The 14,099-nt window shown below is 39.5% G+C and overlaps 1 protein-coding gene across 35 annotated transcripts in view; it reads right to left on the bottom strand.

The window, feature by feature from the left end:
* TENM3 (teneurin transmembrane protein 3) overlaps positions 1-14,099 on the bottom strand; it is a 1,291,378-nt gene that overhangs the window by 184,645 nt on the left and 1,092,634 nt on the right. For 2 of the 35 annotated variants that reach the window (XM_071432147.1, XM_071432153.1), the window contains exon 1: positions 8,470-8,675. The exons of the other annotated variants lie outside the window; for them this stretch is intronic. In XM_071432147.1, the coding sequence (XP_071288248.1) occupies positions 8,470-8,524 (55 nt within the window). In that variant the 5' untranslated portion in view covers positions 8,525-8,675. Of the gene's footprint in view, positions 1-8,469; positions 8,676-14,099 lie in introns of those variants that run through there. 35 annotated transcript variants of the gene reach the window in all.

Genomic DNA, 14,099 nt, shown 5'->3' with positions numbered 1-14,099 from the left:
ATGATAGCATAATAAGTTTTACAATGTTTCAGGCATAAGTGACTCATACATCATTCCATTTGAAAGAAAAAAATCCTAACATGAAGTACGATATGTTACTGCAGCTGCTCCATGGGAATAACAACATACCCATTTGGAGGGAAAATACATTTATGAAAATGCCTGATTAGCAGAAAACAATTCATCATAAACAATAATACCCAACTGCTTTTTAAATGTTTTTATGGTCACAGTCTCTTTTCATGGAATCTATTGGATTAAATGCATTCAGCTCTTCCCCTTCCATGTCCGGCTCAAAATAGTCTTCATTGATGTTATCCATAAAAACCAAATTAAAAAAAAGCCTTTGAAGGAGGGGCTGTCATGTGAGTTGTATGTAAAGTTACTGGACAGAGTGCATCAAATTATCTTCTTACTTCAGGCATCTCCTACCAGGATCCCAGTTTGAGGGCAGAAATGCATATTCTCTCTCCTGTTTGCTTTGCAAAATACTGTGTTTTTATCTTGCATGCCTCCAATCCCCTGCAAAGGTTATGAACTGAATGCTGCAAATCCAGCAGGAAACAAACCTCTGAGAGCTGCACAACACATGTGAAGCCAAGGCAGTGAACCTGCACCTGTGACCTCCGAGGGACAACGCTTCCCAATATCTTGGCCTTCCCTTTTACAACTAAGGAAATCTCTATCTTTTGCCTTCTCACCTTTCCTTAGTCTTTTATTTACTTAATGAACACTCTTTATTTTCCCTCACATCACAATTAAAAAGCTTCAGACACCTTTTCTGTTACAAATTCATTAATTCATTTCACTAAAAAATTATGAACATGTTGGCATGTTAATTGTAGCAACAGTCAATGAATTATGCCATTTAATGTAAAGCACTGGCATAATAAAATAAATGTAGAAATTATTTACAGCACTTTGGGACATGTATATGGGATAACATAAGGACACAGGTAATACTGGTTCTGTCATTGCTTACTTTTCATGAAAGCAAACTCAAGACATGTTTAAAAAACAATGGGCTAAGTAGAGACAGTTGGGCAATTCTTATGGACTGTCCCACAACCACGCACCAATACAAACTGCAGAATCTTCAACACCAGAAGACACCCAGAACTACCTCTGTTCCCACCTGCTGCTGAAGAGACATCTCAGACAGTATCCCCAACTTTGGGGTCATGTCAGGGTGACAAACCAGCAGAGACAGCAGCTAACCAGAGAAGACACTTGAATGTTTTGCTTGATTGAGGCCAGAGGATTAAGTCTGGGTCTCCTACCTTCCAGGTGAGTGCCCCAGCTAATAGCCTGCAGCTAATAGCAGAGCAACTTTTTATCCTTCTTTTTTTCTCATTAAAATCTCTGAAGAATTGTGTTTAGTTCCTCATCAAGATGAATGCCAAGCCTGCTAAATTTTTCATGACACTGAATTCTTGTTCTCCTGCCAGCCCTAGTTATGTGTGAACATTTCAGACTCCCTCAGGCATTTATTTTACTACAGAGTCCTGAAATACTTAAGTCTATTAAGACCTAAAATAAACAGGCAAAAAGGAGGAATCTGCTAGTTGTTCCTCCAGTCTACATTTTAAGTAGACAGTGCCCACACCAGTGAAGTTCAGAAATTATTCTCAGTGTCACCAGTGAAATGATGGTACATTTGGCAACACATGCATCAAGCCATGTCAGCTACCATAGTGGGGTTCAGCTCCACACCACAGCAGGAGCAGCACTGTCTGCAGGCTGCAAAGATCCAGCCAAATAGGGTGGATCCAGAAAAGCTGGATTTACTAAACACACACACAATGGCTATTCTGCACGTGCATTACCTCTGGGTTTGTGCCCAATGCAGTCCCTGCCTGTTCCCTTGCTGCCAGGAAAGAGGACAGCTGGGAGTAGACTATGACTGAAGAATAATTCACACTACTTGGCCTTGGTTACCCTCCTCACCAAAAGCCTTTCTGGAGCAGAAAGCATGCTGGCTGTGAGCTAGGCTGGCTTGCTGCTGTGTGTTGAACAAGTGGGAGCTTGAGGAAAGGAGGCCAATCATCAAAAGACTTCAGCCAGGCCTTGAAGGGCAGCAGACAACTGGCTGAACCACAGGGCTGCAAATCTTCCTGTCACATAGGCTATGAGCTGTGCCTCCCTAAACTCCCTGAGAGAACACTCAGAAAAAACTCCCTAAATCAATTATCTGGATTTTAAGTCACCTACTGAAATCCTTTTATGGTCACTCCCAGTTTATCTGGGCATTCTGTAGCTGCTCTCTCCATAGGATGTCTGAAAATAGACCAAGCTCTGTTGTTTATCTTGAGGTCTCTTACTCGCTACCAAGAATAAACTCCAAGAGCACTTGCATCCACAATGCTTCATTATTATTGCTATAGTCACTGGGATTATATACTTAGAAAGGAAGTACAAATGGCCAATTTGTGGCCAGAAAATATCAGGCCTGATATCAGCTCTAAAGATCAACATTGTTGTCTTAGAGAAACTCTGTGCAGGTGTAAAAAAGCGTGTATGGATTACACAGTCTTATGTTGGATATGCTATGTAGAAAGAAGGCAATGTTAGTACTAAATCAGCTGTCATGAGTTGCTGGTATGCACAAATCAACAGCTCATGCCCGTTCCTGGCATATCCTCAGAAATCTCCCAAACACCACACCATCTTCTACATAATGCCTCTTATCATCCATACTTTCACTTTTCTAGGTTTGTTTTTTTTTTTTTTAAAGTACTTTGTGTCTTCTTCTATATCTATTTTGTTTGAAGCAAACTTTAAAAATCCTCTTGTTAAACAGTTTCTCTTCTACACTTTTTAAAATTATTTTTATATAGATTTTAGTCCTTAGGAGACCAGTGCTCAAGATCCCTGTAATGAACTAGATTTAACATGGCTGTAATACGTCTCTGTAATCCTGGCAGGTGACGCTGCCTAAAAGCACAACCTAAGATGAAAGGCCTCAAAGCTTTTTGCCATTCAGGCTTGTGAGGGATTTTTTTCCTCAACACAAAATCTGACAGCAGGGTCTTGCCAATGTCCAAGCAAACTGGAGTGCTGATATCCAACTTGTTCCTTGCCCTGTTTCTGATACTACCAAAATACATTGCCAAAGAGGTCTTTCAGAGGCAAAACCAAAATGATTTCCCTAGACACTATGAATACAGTGGGGAGAGATGTGGGGAAGTCTTCCTGAAACCTGTAATTCTATAAAGTGCATGTACTCATCATTAAAAAAGTAGCGTTGGACTAGAACTTGGCAGTTCTTTTATGTGCTATGTCCCTGTACCAGTGAAGAACTATGACGGTACTTGAGTTTTCTGGTCTGTACGTAGTAATTTTCAAAAGGGAAAGAACAGGAACAAAATCACTATCAAGCAGTAAGTCCCACATAAACAGTTCTCAGTTCTACAGGTAAACTTTTATTTAACCTATGCCTGCCAAACTGTTTAAATTAAATGCACATCATGTTAGTTCCATGTATTACTTGTAATTCATTTTACCTCATTACTTAGTAATTTTTGCCCTGTTTTTCTCTCTCTTCACCTCACCTAATTTCACCTTGACAAACTGAAAACATTCCAATACAAAACCTGTTTCTTCCTATAATTGGCCAAATCTTTATGCGTAACTGGAAACATGCTGTAATCCCAGTTACAACAGTACTCTTTTCTCATTCCTCCAATGCGAGCACAATGGCAGTATCTGCCTGAGTGGTGTGTCTGTGATGAATCAGATCTCATGCCCCTGAATGCCCATGGCAGAAGAAAAAGGGAATCAGTCATTTCTCCCACTGAGGACTGACAGGATATGAAACACAGAGGAGAGTGAAGTTAGAGCATCAGAGCTGCCAGTTTTTCCATCACACGGGACCCTATAAAGGCCCACAAAGCCCATTTCTGTAAGATAAAAACACAGAACAATCCCTTGCTCTGCCTCCATGGACTGAGTGGGACAGAGCTGCCCTCAGCAGAGCTCTGCAGTGAAATCATGGCTACGCTTCCGCAGACACCTGAGAAGCTTTACTGCTCTTTGCCTTCAAAAAGCAAAAGGACCTGCTGTCAAGGATTTCACCCGCAATACTCTGCTGCCTTGCAGAGTGAGAACTCCACTTAGGGGTGTTAAGAGCTCAGGAACTTGATAGATTCAAAATTTAAGCCCAGTGTGACTAAAATCCATTTCCAAATCCCTAAAATCTGAATATATAATACAAACACTGAAACAGCTTTGTCCAAAGAAATGTTAGATTGTGACCCCAAAAGTATCCTTCAGCGGCATTTTTTATTCAGTTTTGAATGGGAGCTGTGTAATGAGGAATGTCAAATAAATATTCCCCCAAAATGAAATATGACAAAAGCTTCACTCAGAAACCACACATGGTGCTGTCACATATTTATTACCCACGAGCTAAAATTTGTCTAATGTAATTTAAGATTGATAATTACTGATAGAGAACATATGTGTTTTCAATAAAAAGAAATTGCCAAATTAAAAATACTTCCTTTCCAGAGGACCATGGTTTGAAGTAACATCTCAGATTTATATAACTGAAATAACTCTATAAATTTTCAGGATTTAAAAAAAAATTTTTCTGTAAATGAAATCTTGCCCTTCCTTCAACTGTTTGCATCATTGTCTCAAACACAAGTAAGGGAAATGAAAAAATACAAAATCAAACAAAGAAAAACATAATAGTATGTTACTTGCAAATAAGAGCAGAAGATTTGCATTTTTTAAATCCAGCTTTTAACGACTGATTTTGTTTTAATTTATGATTTAAATTATTATTATTATGTTTGTGGGAACAAGGAACTCTGTTATGGTGGGTGTTACAGACGTATGGGAAAAAAACCCCCAAATTTTCCCGTGAATGAAGTAAGAAATGGCTGGCACTAGACAGCATTCACCTGAGAGTGCAAAGTGAAAAGGGAGAATAAGTGAATTACTAATGAACATCCCTCTCCACAGTGCCTTGCTACTTGAGGTCTCCAATGTGGTGAGTGTGCTGCCAAATCCTAATACAGGTCCCAGAGAAGCTCCAGGGGAACGGCAACCTGCAAACCTGACATCCATACGCTAGTGAAGTTAATAGAAACTATAATAGCAAAAAGACTAAGTGGGCCCTAAGTGGGGTCTAAGAAGAATCAAATTTCAGTTTTCATTAAGTGAAGCCTTACAAAATTAACCCAATTCTTGGAATAGCTCAAACAAACATGTGAAACCAGTGATCCAGTCAATCAATTTTAAAAAAAGCTTTTAACAAGTGCTTTACCAAAGGCTTTTAAAGGAACTAAGTACCCACGGCAAAACAGAGGTCTCTGCACAGCAACGTGACTGGTTAAGAGACATAACCAGAAATTAGAGGTAAATGGTCAAACCTGCATAGTGAAGGAAGCCTACCAGGGGAACACCACAGGGATCTGCACTGGGATCTGCTCCCCTTTCCATACCTGTAATTGACCTGGAAAGATAGCTGAGCACTGAAGCAACCAAGTTTGCAGATGACACCAATTTATTCATGGCAGTAAGGATGAGGGCAAGTGGTGAAGAATCACAGGACCTTATGAAATTGAGTGACTAGACAATGGAATGGTAAATTAAATTCAGTGTGGATAAGTGCAGAGTGATGCACATGGGAAAATATAACCTTAACTTCACATGTACAGTGATGGGCTCCGAGCTGAACATTATCACTCAGGAGTGAGACCTTGAGGTTACAATAAATAGTGCCATCAAAATGTCAGCTCAGTGCTCAGCTGCCAAAAGAAAGCAGCCCAAATATTAGGTATTGTTAGGACCCGAATAGGAAGCAAAGCAGAGAACACAATTATGCCACTTTGTAACATCACTCAGTTCATACACCGTCTCTTCTTCCAGTGATATGGTTCAGGGACATGCTTCATCACTGATTATTTTGTGTTTACTTTTAAAAAGATTAGAGCAAAACAGAAAGCATCTTAAAACATATGAGTGACCTCTAATTAGGTGGACAAAGACAGCAGTTTCAACACTGTTTGCATTTCAGACAAGAGTTCTCTGAGACTGTATCCAAAACTCAAGGAGAGAGGGTCTTCTACCTACTTGCAGATAAACCACTCAAAAAATGAGGTTGACGAATTACACACATACAACCAATGAGCTCTATTATAAGGCATTGCTATACATCAAAAGCTTAGCTACTGCTAAGTGTACAAGCTTTACCCAGTACTTGAAGTCCCTGGGAAAGGACAAGTTTGAAGATTTACCTTCACTCCAGCAGCATACACCAACTAAAATTCATTTTGCCATGTCATCTTGAAGCAACAAGGTTTTAAACCTTAAGGGTTGGTACAAGCACCCACAAAAGGGTAAGTAAAAACAATTTAAACAAAAAAATCTTCAAAGTCCTGTGTTACTCCCTGCTCTTTTCCTCATTTTCTTCCCTATCAGATAGCCTGCTCAAGATGCTACTGGAACCAGTCTTTTGGTGCTTGACAACAGAAAATCACTTTTACCTACTGAGGTTCTGTAACAGGGATCAACTAAATTAAGTCTAGGCCTTCAGATTTCTAGCTAATCTTTACACATCTCTACTACAACATCTACGTCTTGCTTTTATGAGAAAGGGCGTGTCTGTGTGCTAATGGTCTGGTATTACTTGTATCTTTGCCTAATTTCATGAGCCATGAGAACATTCTGGATTTTATTTGGATTGTTACACATCAGACACAAGTTCTGTCTATCAGTAGTGGCTACCTATAGTGTACCCTCTACTTACTTGCATAAAATACTGTCTATTTACTTCACATATTCCCACTCTTGTGTATAGGAGAAATATACTCTCACCACAATCTATACCCAACTTTTACAGTAGCTTTGCCTGTAATGTGGTAGAATAAATACAGAAAGAGAGAGAATACATTGGAAGAAAAAGCAGCATTGTGATAATTAGTTATTACCTAATTTTAAACTCACAAATGTATCAAATATAAACATGAGTATTTTTTAACAAGAAATAAAGGTATGTGGAGTATTTAATTAGCTTAAACTACTAGCTAAGAGTTGCTGTAGATGGACTAATAACACATTTAAAACTGACCAAGATGAAAATTATTTTTTCCTTTTGTTTTAGCCCTACATTTCATAAAAAATCCCTTAGTGATTATTTCTATTCAAATGTTATAGTGTTACACTATGAAATAAAGTTTTTTTTTTATTCTTTTGAAACAGCTGTAATTTTCTACTGTTGAAGTAACTGAAGTTTCTTTTTCGAAGGCACTTTTCAATTTGTGCTGCCCAAGCATGTTTTAAAGACACATCATGAAGGACACTCAGCAGGATGAGCTCTGGAAATACAAGTTATCTCAAATAACAGAAAAGCTTCTACAGGAATAAACAGAATGATATTAATTAAAGCAGAATGAAGAACGCGAAGTAAATATTAGCTGGTAGCAATGCACTAAAAATTTCAGTCACCACAAATAAATGAGAGTCAATCCAACCTCTCACAGAAATGCCGTCAGCATTCTTAAGACAAGGCACAGAATTGGTGACGCCGTGACAGGATGCAGACTGAACTCAAGGCAGTTCAAGGCACATCACCTCACTAACTCAAGCTCCATGTCCATCTATCAGATGAGATGACATTTTGGGAAGACTGCACTTAGTTCAGTTAACCAAGGAAAACCAAAATCAACCACCACCAACCAGGCAACTACCACTGTATCCCTCTCTCTTTCTCTTCTGCTGCCCACAACAAATTAAGTGACAATCTGTCTCCTGAAGTGACAGAAGAAACATTAATTAATCACAGAATCCCTTGGATCGCTAGATAAATCATTCTATTGAGGCAATGTTGTTTTCAAAGGGCAGGGTTTAGTTGCTGCAGCTACAGCTGCTGCCTTCGAGCACTGGCAGCAACAGATCACCGGCAGAACAGGTGAGGTGCAAAACAGCAGCCAGCCCTTTGAAAGTCCTAAAGCACCCTGAAACTTTAATTCTGTCATGCAGTTAGAAAACACCGAATAGATGAAGTTTTCAGAAAGCCATTCTAACAGAATTCCTCATTACAGCTCTAATTACAAGCTATCTTTATAATGTGCACCTGACAACATCGTGAAAAGCACTTTGCTTTAAAGGTCAGAAAACTAAAAGAACAATTTGCTATTTATAGTAACAGGAGAACTTTTCTTATTTGGCTGCTTAAGCAGCCAACCCTTGAATTGAATGTAATTAGGGAGGGGATATTCAATTTACAGTATCCACAAGTAATGATAATTACACTGGTTCAAAAAAGCTGTTGGTAAGCATAAGAAACCCTCGTAATTACATCCCGTTTCCAAAATTACTTGAGCACCGTGAACTTGAAGCATTTCAGCAAATGAAGGCCAAGGCACATAAAGGAGAGCTACGGCCCTTTAAAAGCTGCACTGTTCAACATAATGAGCCGCCCGACCGGAGGGAGATCGCGGAACGCGCTCCGTAACTCACCCCGACAGCCCACGCCATCTCCTTCCTGCTCACAAATATCCATTAAGAAAAACATGAGCCGGCTCCCTCACTGCCTCCTTGCCATCCTCCGCCAGCATCGCTCAGCTCCCCTGGCAGAGTGGCCCCGGGAGCCCGCCCCTGGAAGCGTGCCGGGCTCCGGGAGCCTGGCTGGGGCTCCGGCTGCCGATCCCGCCACGCTCAGGAGAGCGCCGGAGCTGCGAGCGGGGAAACGCCGCCGTGTCCCTCCCCCGGCAGCCCCCGCCTGCAGCAGATTAGCCCGGTCAGCAGCCCGCCAGGACAAGGTGAAAAATAAACAAATAACCACGTTCACGGCAGCTGCGGCGATCGCTCTCCGGAAAATTATTCAGGCATTATGAGGGAGACGGTATTAAACGCTGCCACTTGCAGCTTCACGGCTCTCTGCGTATTCACATCAGCCTGGTATGAGCACTTAAGGAGTATCATCAGAGAGCTTGCCCAGCTGAGCATCTTCCATTATGTTTTTGTCTTAAAAGGAGATAGCAGGAACCTCTCTGCCTGACAGGCAAAAGGCTTGTCATAATTCATTAATAACACAGCCTTGCTCAGGTTCCTTCAATGAAATCAGGCAGGCATCCTATGAAGAAAATGCTGAGTGAACAACAGCTTCTCCAGACACAATGCAATAAACTTGCCAGCACTTGGCACCATTTGGTGTCTGAGACAAGGATGACCAACGCTATTCGACAAGACCTGTCAGAGTCCCTTAAGGCTCCTAGTGAAGAAACTCAAAAACCCAAACAGTAATTCCTCAGCAGGATGCAATTCGCTGCTTGGAAGCAAAAACTTCACGTTTCAGCAGCAGAGATAAATGTACCAGTCTGCTTTTGCTACACTCAGGGTAAAGCTGGCAATTTACTCTGAGGAACTGTTTGCATCCAAAGAGAAAAAAGCAAGAAGAGGTGTGTTAAAAGGCCACAACTACAATATCAGATAACTGAAAAAATTAACAAGACTATCACAAGTCTTCCATCACCTAGAAAATACAGCTGAAGTTATCTGTAAGGAATGGAAACAAGCTCAGGCCAACTGTCAAGATAAAGTCATCAGGATAGCATCCAAGCAGGGAGGACAGAAAATTACTTACTTTTTTCTTTTTTTCCTTTGTCTAGTATGCATCCATTCATACAGCACCTGTTATATTTAATTGAGTCTCATGTACTTCCTCCTAAGAGATCAGTTCCATCATTAAAAAAAATGAAGAAAGGCACTCTTACTTGTATTTGATCTACTAGCTTTCCATACACTCACATTGCTTCCTGTGACAAAATAATCCAGTAATACAGTAAGTACATGCCATCCCAGCATACAGCATTTGTTATGATCCAAGTTTTAAACAGCCTTCAGCATAAAAGCTAGTACTACAGATTTTATATTTACTATGACAGGGTTTCTGTGTTTGCATGTGATTTTTAAAAGATGCTTTATCATCATGCAACAGAAGCAGTCCAAACATACATAAATTAATTCTGTACAAATAGAAAAAGCAAAGAATGTACTGATGATGGTTAATTAATGATTTTAGAATATCTGTGTCACAAAATCATCTTTTTTGCAATAAAGTGGGCTAAGGTAATTTGCAAACAGCACAAAATTATTGCTTCCCTAAGCTCCTTTGTGTTTTACTTAGGCTTTATAATTTATTTTCAGTGCAATATCTGTCATTAAAACTGTGGCTTATAAACATTATTAGAAACAGCTCTATTAGCATGTCTAGAGATTGCTGTATTTGAGCAGAATGCAACTGATTGAACAGAAATCAATAAAGGTATTTAATGATTTCATGAGAAAAATAAGCGACCCTCACACCCCTAATGGATTAATGTCACTTATGTGCAACACATTGCATAATGCTGACACAGAGCTACTCAAAGCAGTGTCACTTTTCATATGAGTGCCTTAAAACCTTATCAAAGGGAAATTGTGTTTTAATGCTATTTCAGATGTCATTTTTGAGAGGATTTTTACAATCCCATTTCATAAAGCAGAAAGCATGATCTGAATTGTTACAAGTAGCTTTTGTCATTGGCACATGTACTAGGTCACCCTCCGAAGTTAGCTGGTGAATGAAATCCTCAACAACCTGTTTATTGTCAGCTTTCATCTCTCAATACACCTTTGCCTATATATCTGAATCTTCCACTAATTACCAAGAGCATGCTTTGCTGGGAAGGGAAACTTCTCATGGTCAGTACTACAGCACGAGCTAGACGGGATGCACAGCTCCCCAACACGCTTCTTGGGAATCCAAACAGAGGAGGGAGGTAATCTAAATGACAGAGTAAATGCCATTAAATAAATGTTTGCCTCCCAGCCATTTAGACAACCTCTCAGATCTCTTAAGAACATGCATGTCTGGCTGTCCACCTTCAATACACCGCTTTTTTATCCCATTTTACATCTATTCACTAAAAAGCAACTGTGGGCTGCAACTGAGCACTGAGCACAATTGAGCAAACCATTTCATGGTCTCACTCCTTTATTTTCACTTTAACAGACTGAAGACGAAAATATGCAGTATTTACTTGGTGTTTCTTCAGTGACATGAAAGCTCCTTTTTGGGAAAGAAACAAGTCAAATTCAACATGTCACCATGCACTAAGCAGGCTTTGCCATGACAAGGCTGCCTTTACAATTCCTTTATAGTAAACCCAAACATAACTAGGGGGAGCTGATGTTCGATTTTCTTCTTCTATTTGCCATGTTATCTATCATAATTTTTTGTGCAACATGAAGAAGTGAAAATAACTTAAAAAAACCCAAACCTTTTTCCTAAAGATAATACAGTCCCAGCTTTCATATACAGTTTTCACCTGAAGAAATGGGAAAAAATTCTGTTCAGATAAAACAGGGAAGCAAATGCAAAAGCTTTTTCTGACTGCCTTGAACATTTCCTTATTTCTCCCCAAAGGATATAAAAACCACTCCAGTAAATGTAGCATCATAATTGGCTATAATTGACTCCATTCTTCAATTTTTAAGGCAATCTATAAAATATGGATCTTTTTGTCAACTGGGAGACAATTTTGTGACACCACACTGTTTATCTCGTTACAGTGATCTCAGCTTCACTTGATATCATTTGTTACCACTCAGACTACCTTATTTTGGCTGTAATCCTGCACCTCTCTACATTTAATGCACTGCACACTACGTAGCTCCAACACCAAACACTGAGTGCTACCAAAGGGAATTAATTGCTGCAAGATCATTGTCATAGGAGATAAGAGTAGCAACGACACAGCAGCAGGTGAAGCACAAGCAAGCAAGCTGTTCCAATCCATCAGTGTACTTCATGCTACTCTGTCATTAGTCCATCTCACAACTTAGTGCACATGAATCAGAGGGGATGGGGGACAGAAGAAAAACTCGAAGCAAAACTGCTTTGCTGCTGTTTTTCTATGACACCTGCTGTTTTACTGAATTTGCAGCATTTTAAGGTAAACTTCTAACACACTGTCTGTACAGACTGTTATGACATCATGGCAGTTTTGCATCAGACTCTTAGGTCACAACAGTATGATGACCACTGAATGGAAATGACTGCATCTGGCCATTTCTAATAGCTGAAATACCATGAACACCTCACAAAGATATTGGCTTCAAACACAATCTTTGAATATAGAATTGACTTACCTTTTTTTCCCCTACATCTTCCAATAATTATTTTTATTTATAACTCCCTCTCTATGCTGTGACACTTCAACTGAAAACTAAGTAAAAGGATGATAAAATCTAAAACCTAAAAAAAAATCCAAATACAAATAGCCACAAAACTGCAGCAAATGATTGATAGAAACATTGATGTAATCCAGTCCATAGCAACAGTTTAATTATGAGCATCTTGGCAGTGAGCCTGTTCTATGTGTTGATTTTTCCCAGCAGAGAATGCCATACAATCCATCTTTGTGTTATGTGCTATATGACTACATGGAGAGGCCAATCAAAGGGGAACAAGGAACAGAGAAGTTGTAGTAAATTACTGGGGTGATACAGGAGTAAGTACATTGACCATGAATAATTCTACTCCTGAGGATTAGCAAGCCTAAGAAAAAGAAGCAGTAGGGAAGAAATACCAGGAGGGTGCTAGCCACATCAGAGTAGCATATTCCTCAATTACACTGATCACAGCATACAACATGAACATAGCTCTTCAACAAATGGCATGAATTACTGGTACTCAGTTTAAATAGTCCTCTCTCAAACGCTTCTTTGCAGGATCTCAATGGTGTGGAGGAGCAGAGAAGGACCTTGGAAAGGTCCCCCTATAGCAGGGACACAGGGCTCAGGGGCCATGGCTACGTGACACACTGTAAAGCAAAGCCTGCCACAAGCAGGAGGTCTGCTGGGTGGAGCAGCCACTGCCAAGAACCCAGGCTTTGGGATTTGTGTTTTAAGGGTTTCACTCCCGAGCAACACTACAACACAGCTAAAGCACGCACATCAGAGGGGATGCACAGCATCGTGGGTGAGCTGCAGAGTTCACTCCAGTAAACTAAAGCACAAGGAAGCAATAGTGACAACTGGCAGGGACCTCAACAGGAAAAGGCAGCAGCGCAGGTTTAGGAGGTTATAAAATAAATGGTGAAATCTGACTGTGGCTGCTGCTCAATATACCTCAGGTGATTTTCAGACAGAAACAAAAAAAAATACAACAGAATTGTAATTTATAATTAAACTTACTTCCAATGTCTATGTTGGAAAGTTTGTTAAAAAAACCCAACAAAAATGAACACAACATGTATCAATCTACATACAACTGCAATCTACAGTGTTTATTTATAAAAATAAAAAATTTAAAAGTCCTTAAATTTCACACCTATTTTTGAAGCAACATTTAGGACAATGTCTCTGAAGCAGCAGCTTAAGGTTCTACTATCCACTTTTTATTTTAAAGAAATGCTCTGGTAATTTTTAAGTGTGTGAACAAAGGTTTTGTGAAATCCTGTTAGGCTGTTACATGTGGTAAGAAAACCATCAATCATTTCTGCAGCCTGGTGTCCACATTCACAACTTAACTCAATAAAGACTCGTTTTAGTTTCTATTAAGGTATGAATATTTTATATTTGTAACCACATAAATCAATAAGAACACACATACATGTATATACACATATCATACCATGTGTTTCTTTGAAGAGCAAACCCTAAACAATACAGAAATTTGAAATAATGGCGCTCTAAAAATGAGATTCCTAAAGTGTACAGAAATTCTAGAAGACATACTGAAATCAAACATAAGTGCTGTTTCACTCAACGTTGGGATTTTTTGGCAGTTGTGTGACTATTTCCATCTCCAAGACACTGTGGCTGCATCGTATAATGAAAACACACTGGTTTTTATTAATACCAAATGTATAGGCATGTTCTACCTACTGTGGATTACCTGTCTGAGAAATTGCTTTTAAACACAAATGTTAGAATCTGTGCAACTCTGCTGTACCTTCATGAGCTCTTCCTCATTAAAATTTACTTTAAACATGGAAGAAAGGGATTTGTGTGTGTGGGTACCACTTAATGTTCAAATCAATAAGTTATAAAAATCTATTAAATCACTACACTGAAACTGAATTCGTTATACAAGTTCTTGA

The sequence above is a fragment of the Agelaius tricolor genome, unplaced genomic scaffold (assembly GCF_023055355.1).
Source record: "Agelaius tricolor isolate 1412-34295 unplaced genomic scaffold, bAgeTri1.0.p SCAF_8, whole genome shotgun sequence".
Classification (NCBI taxonomy): domain Eukaryota; kingdom Metazoa; phylum Chordata; class Aves; order Passeriformes; family Icteridae; genus Agelaius; species Agelaius tricolor.
Note: the sequence above shows the minus strand (reverse complement) of the source record. Positions and strands in the feature narration are given on the sequence as shown.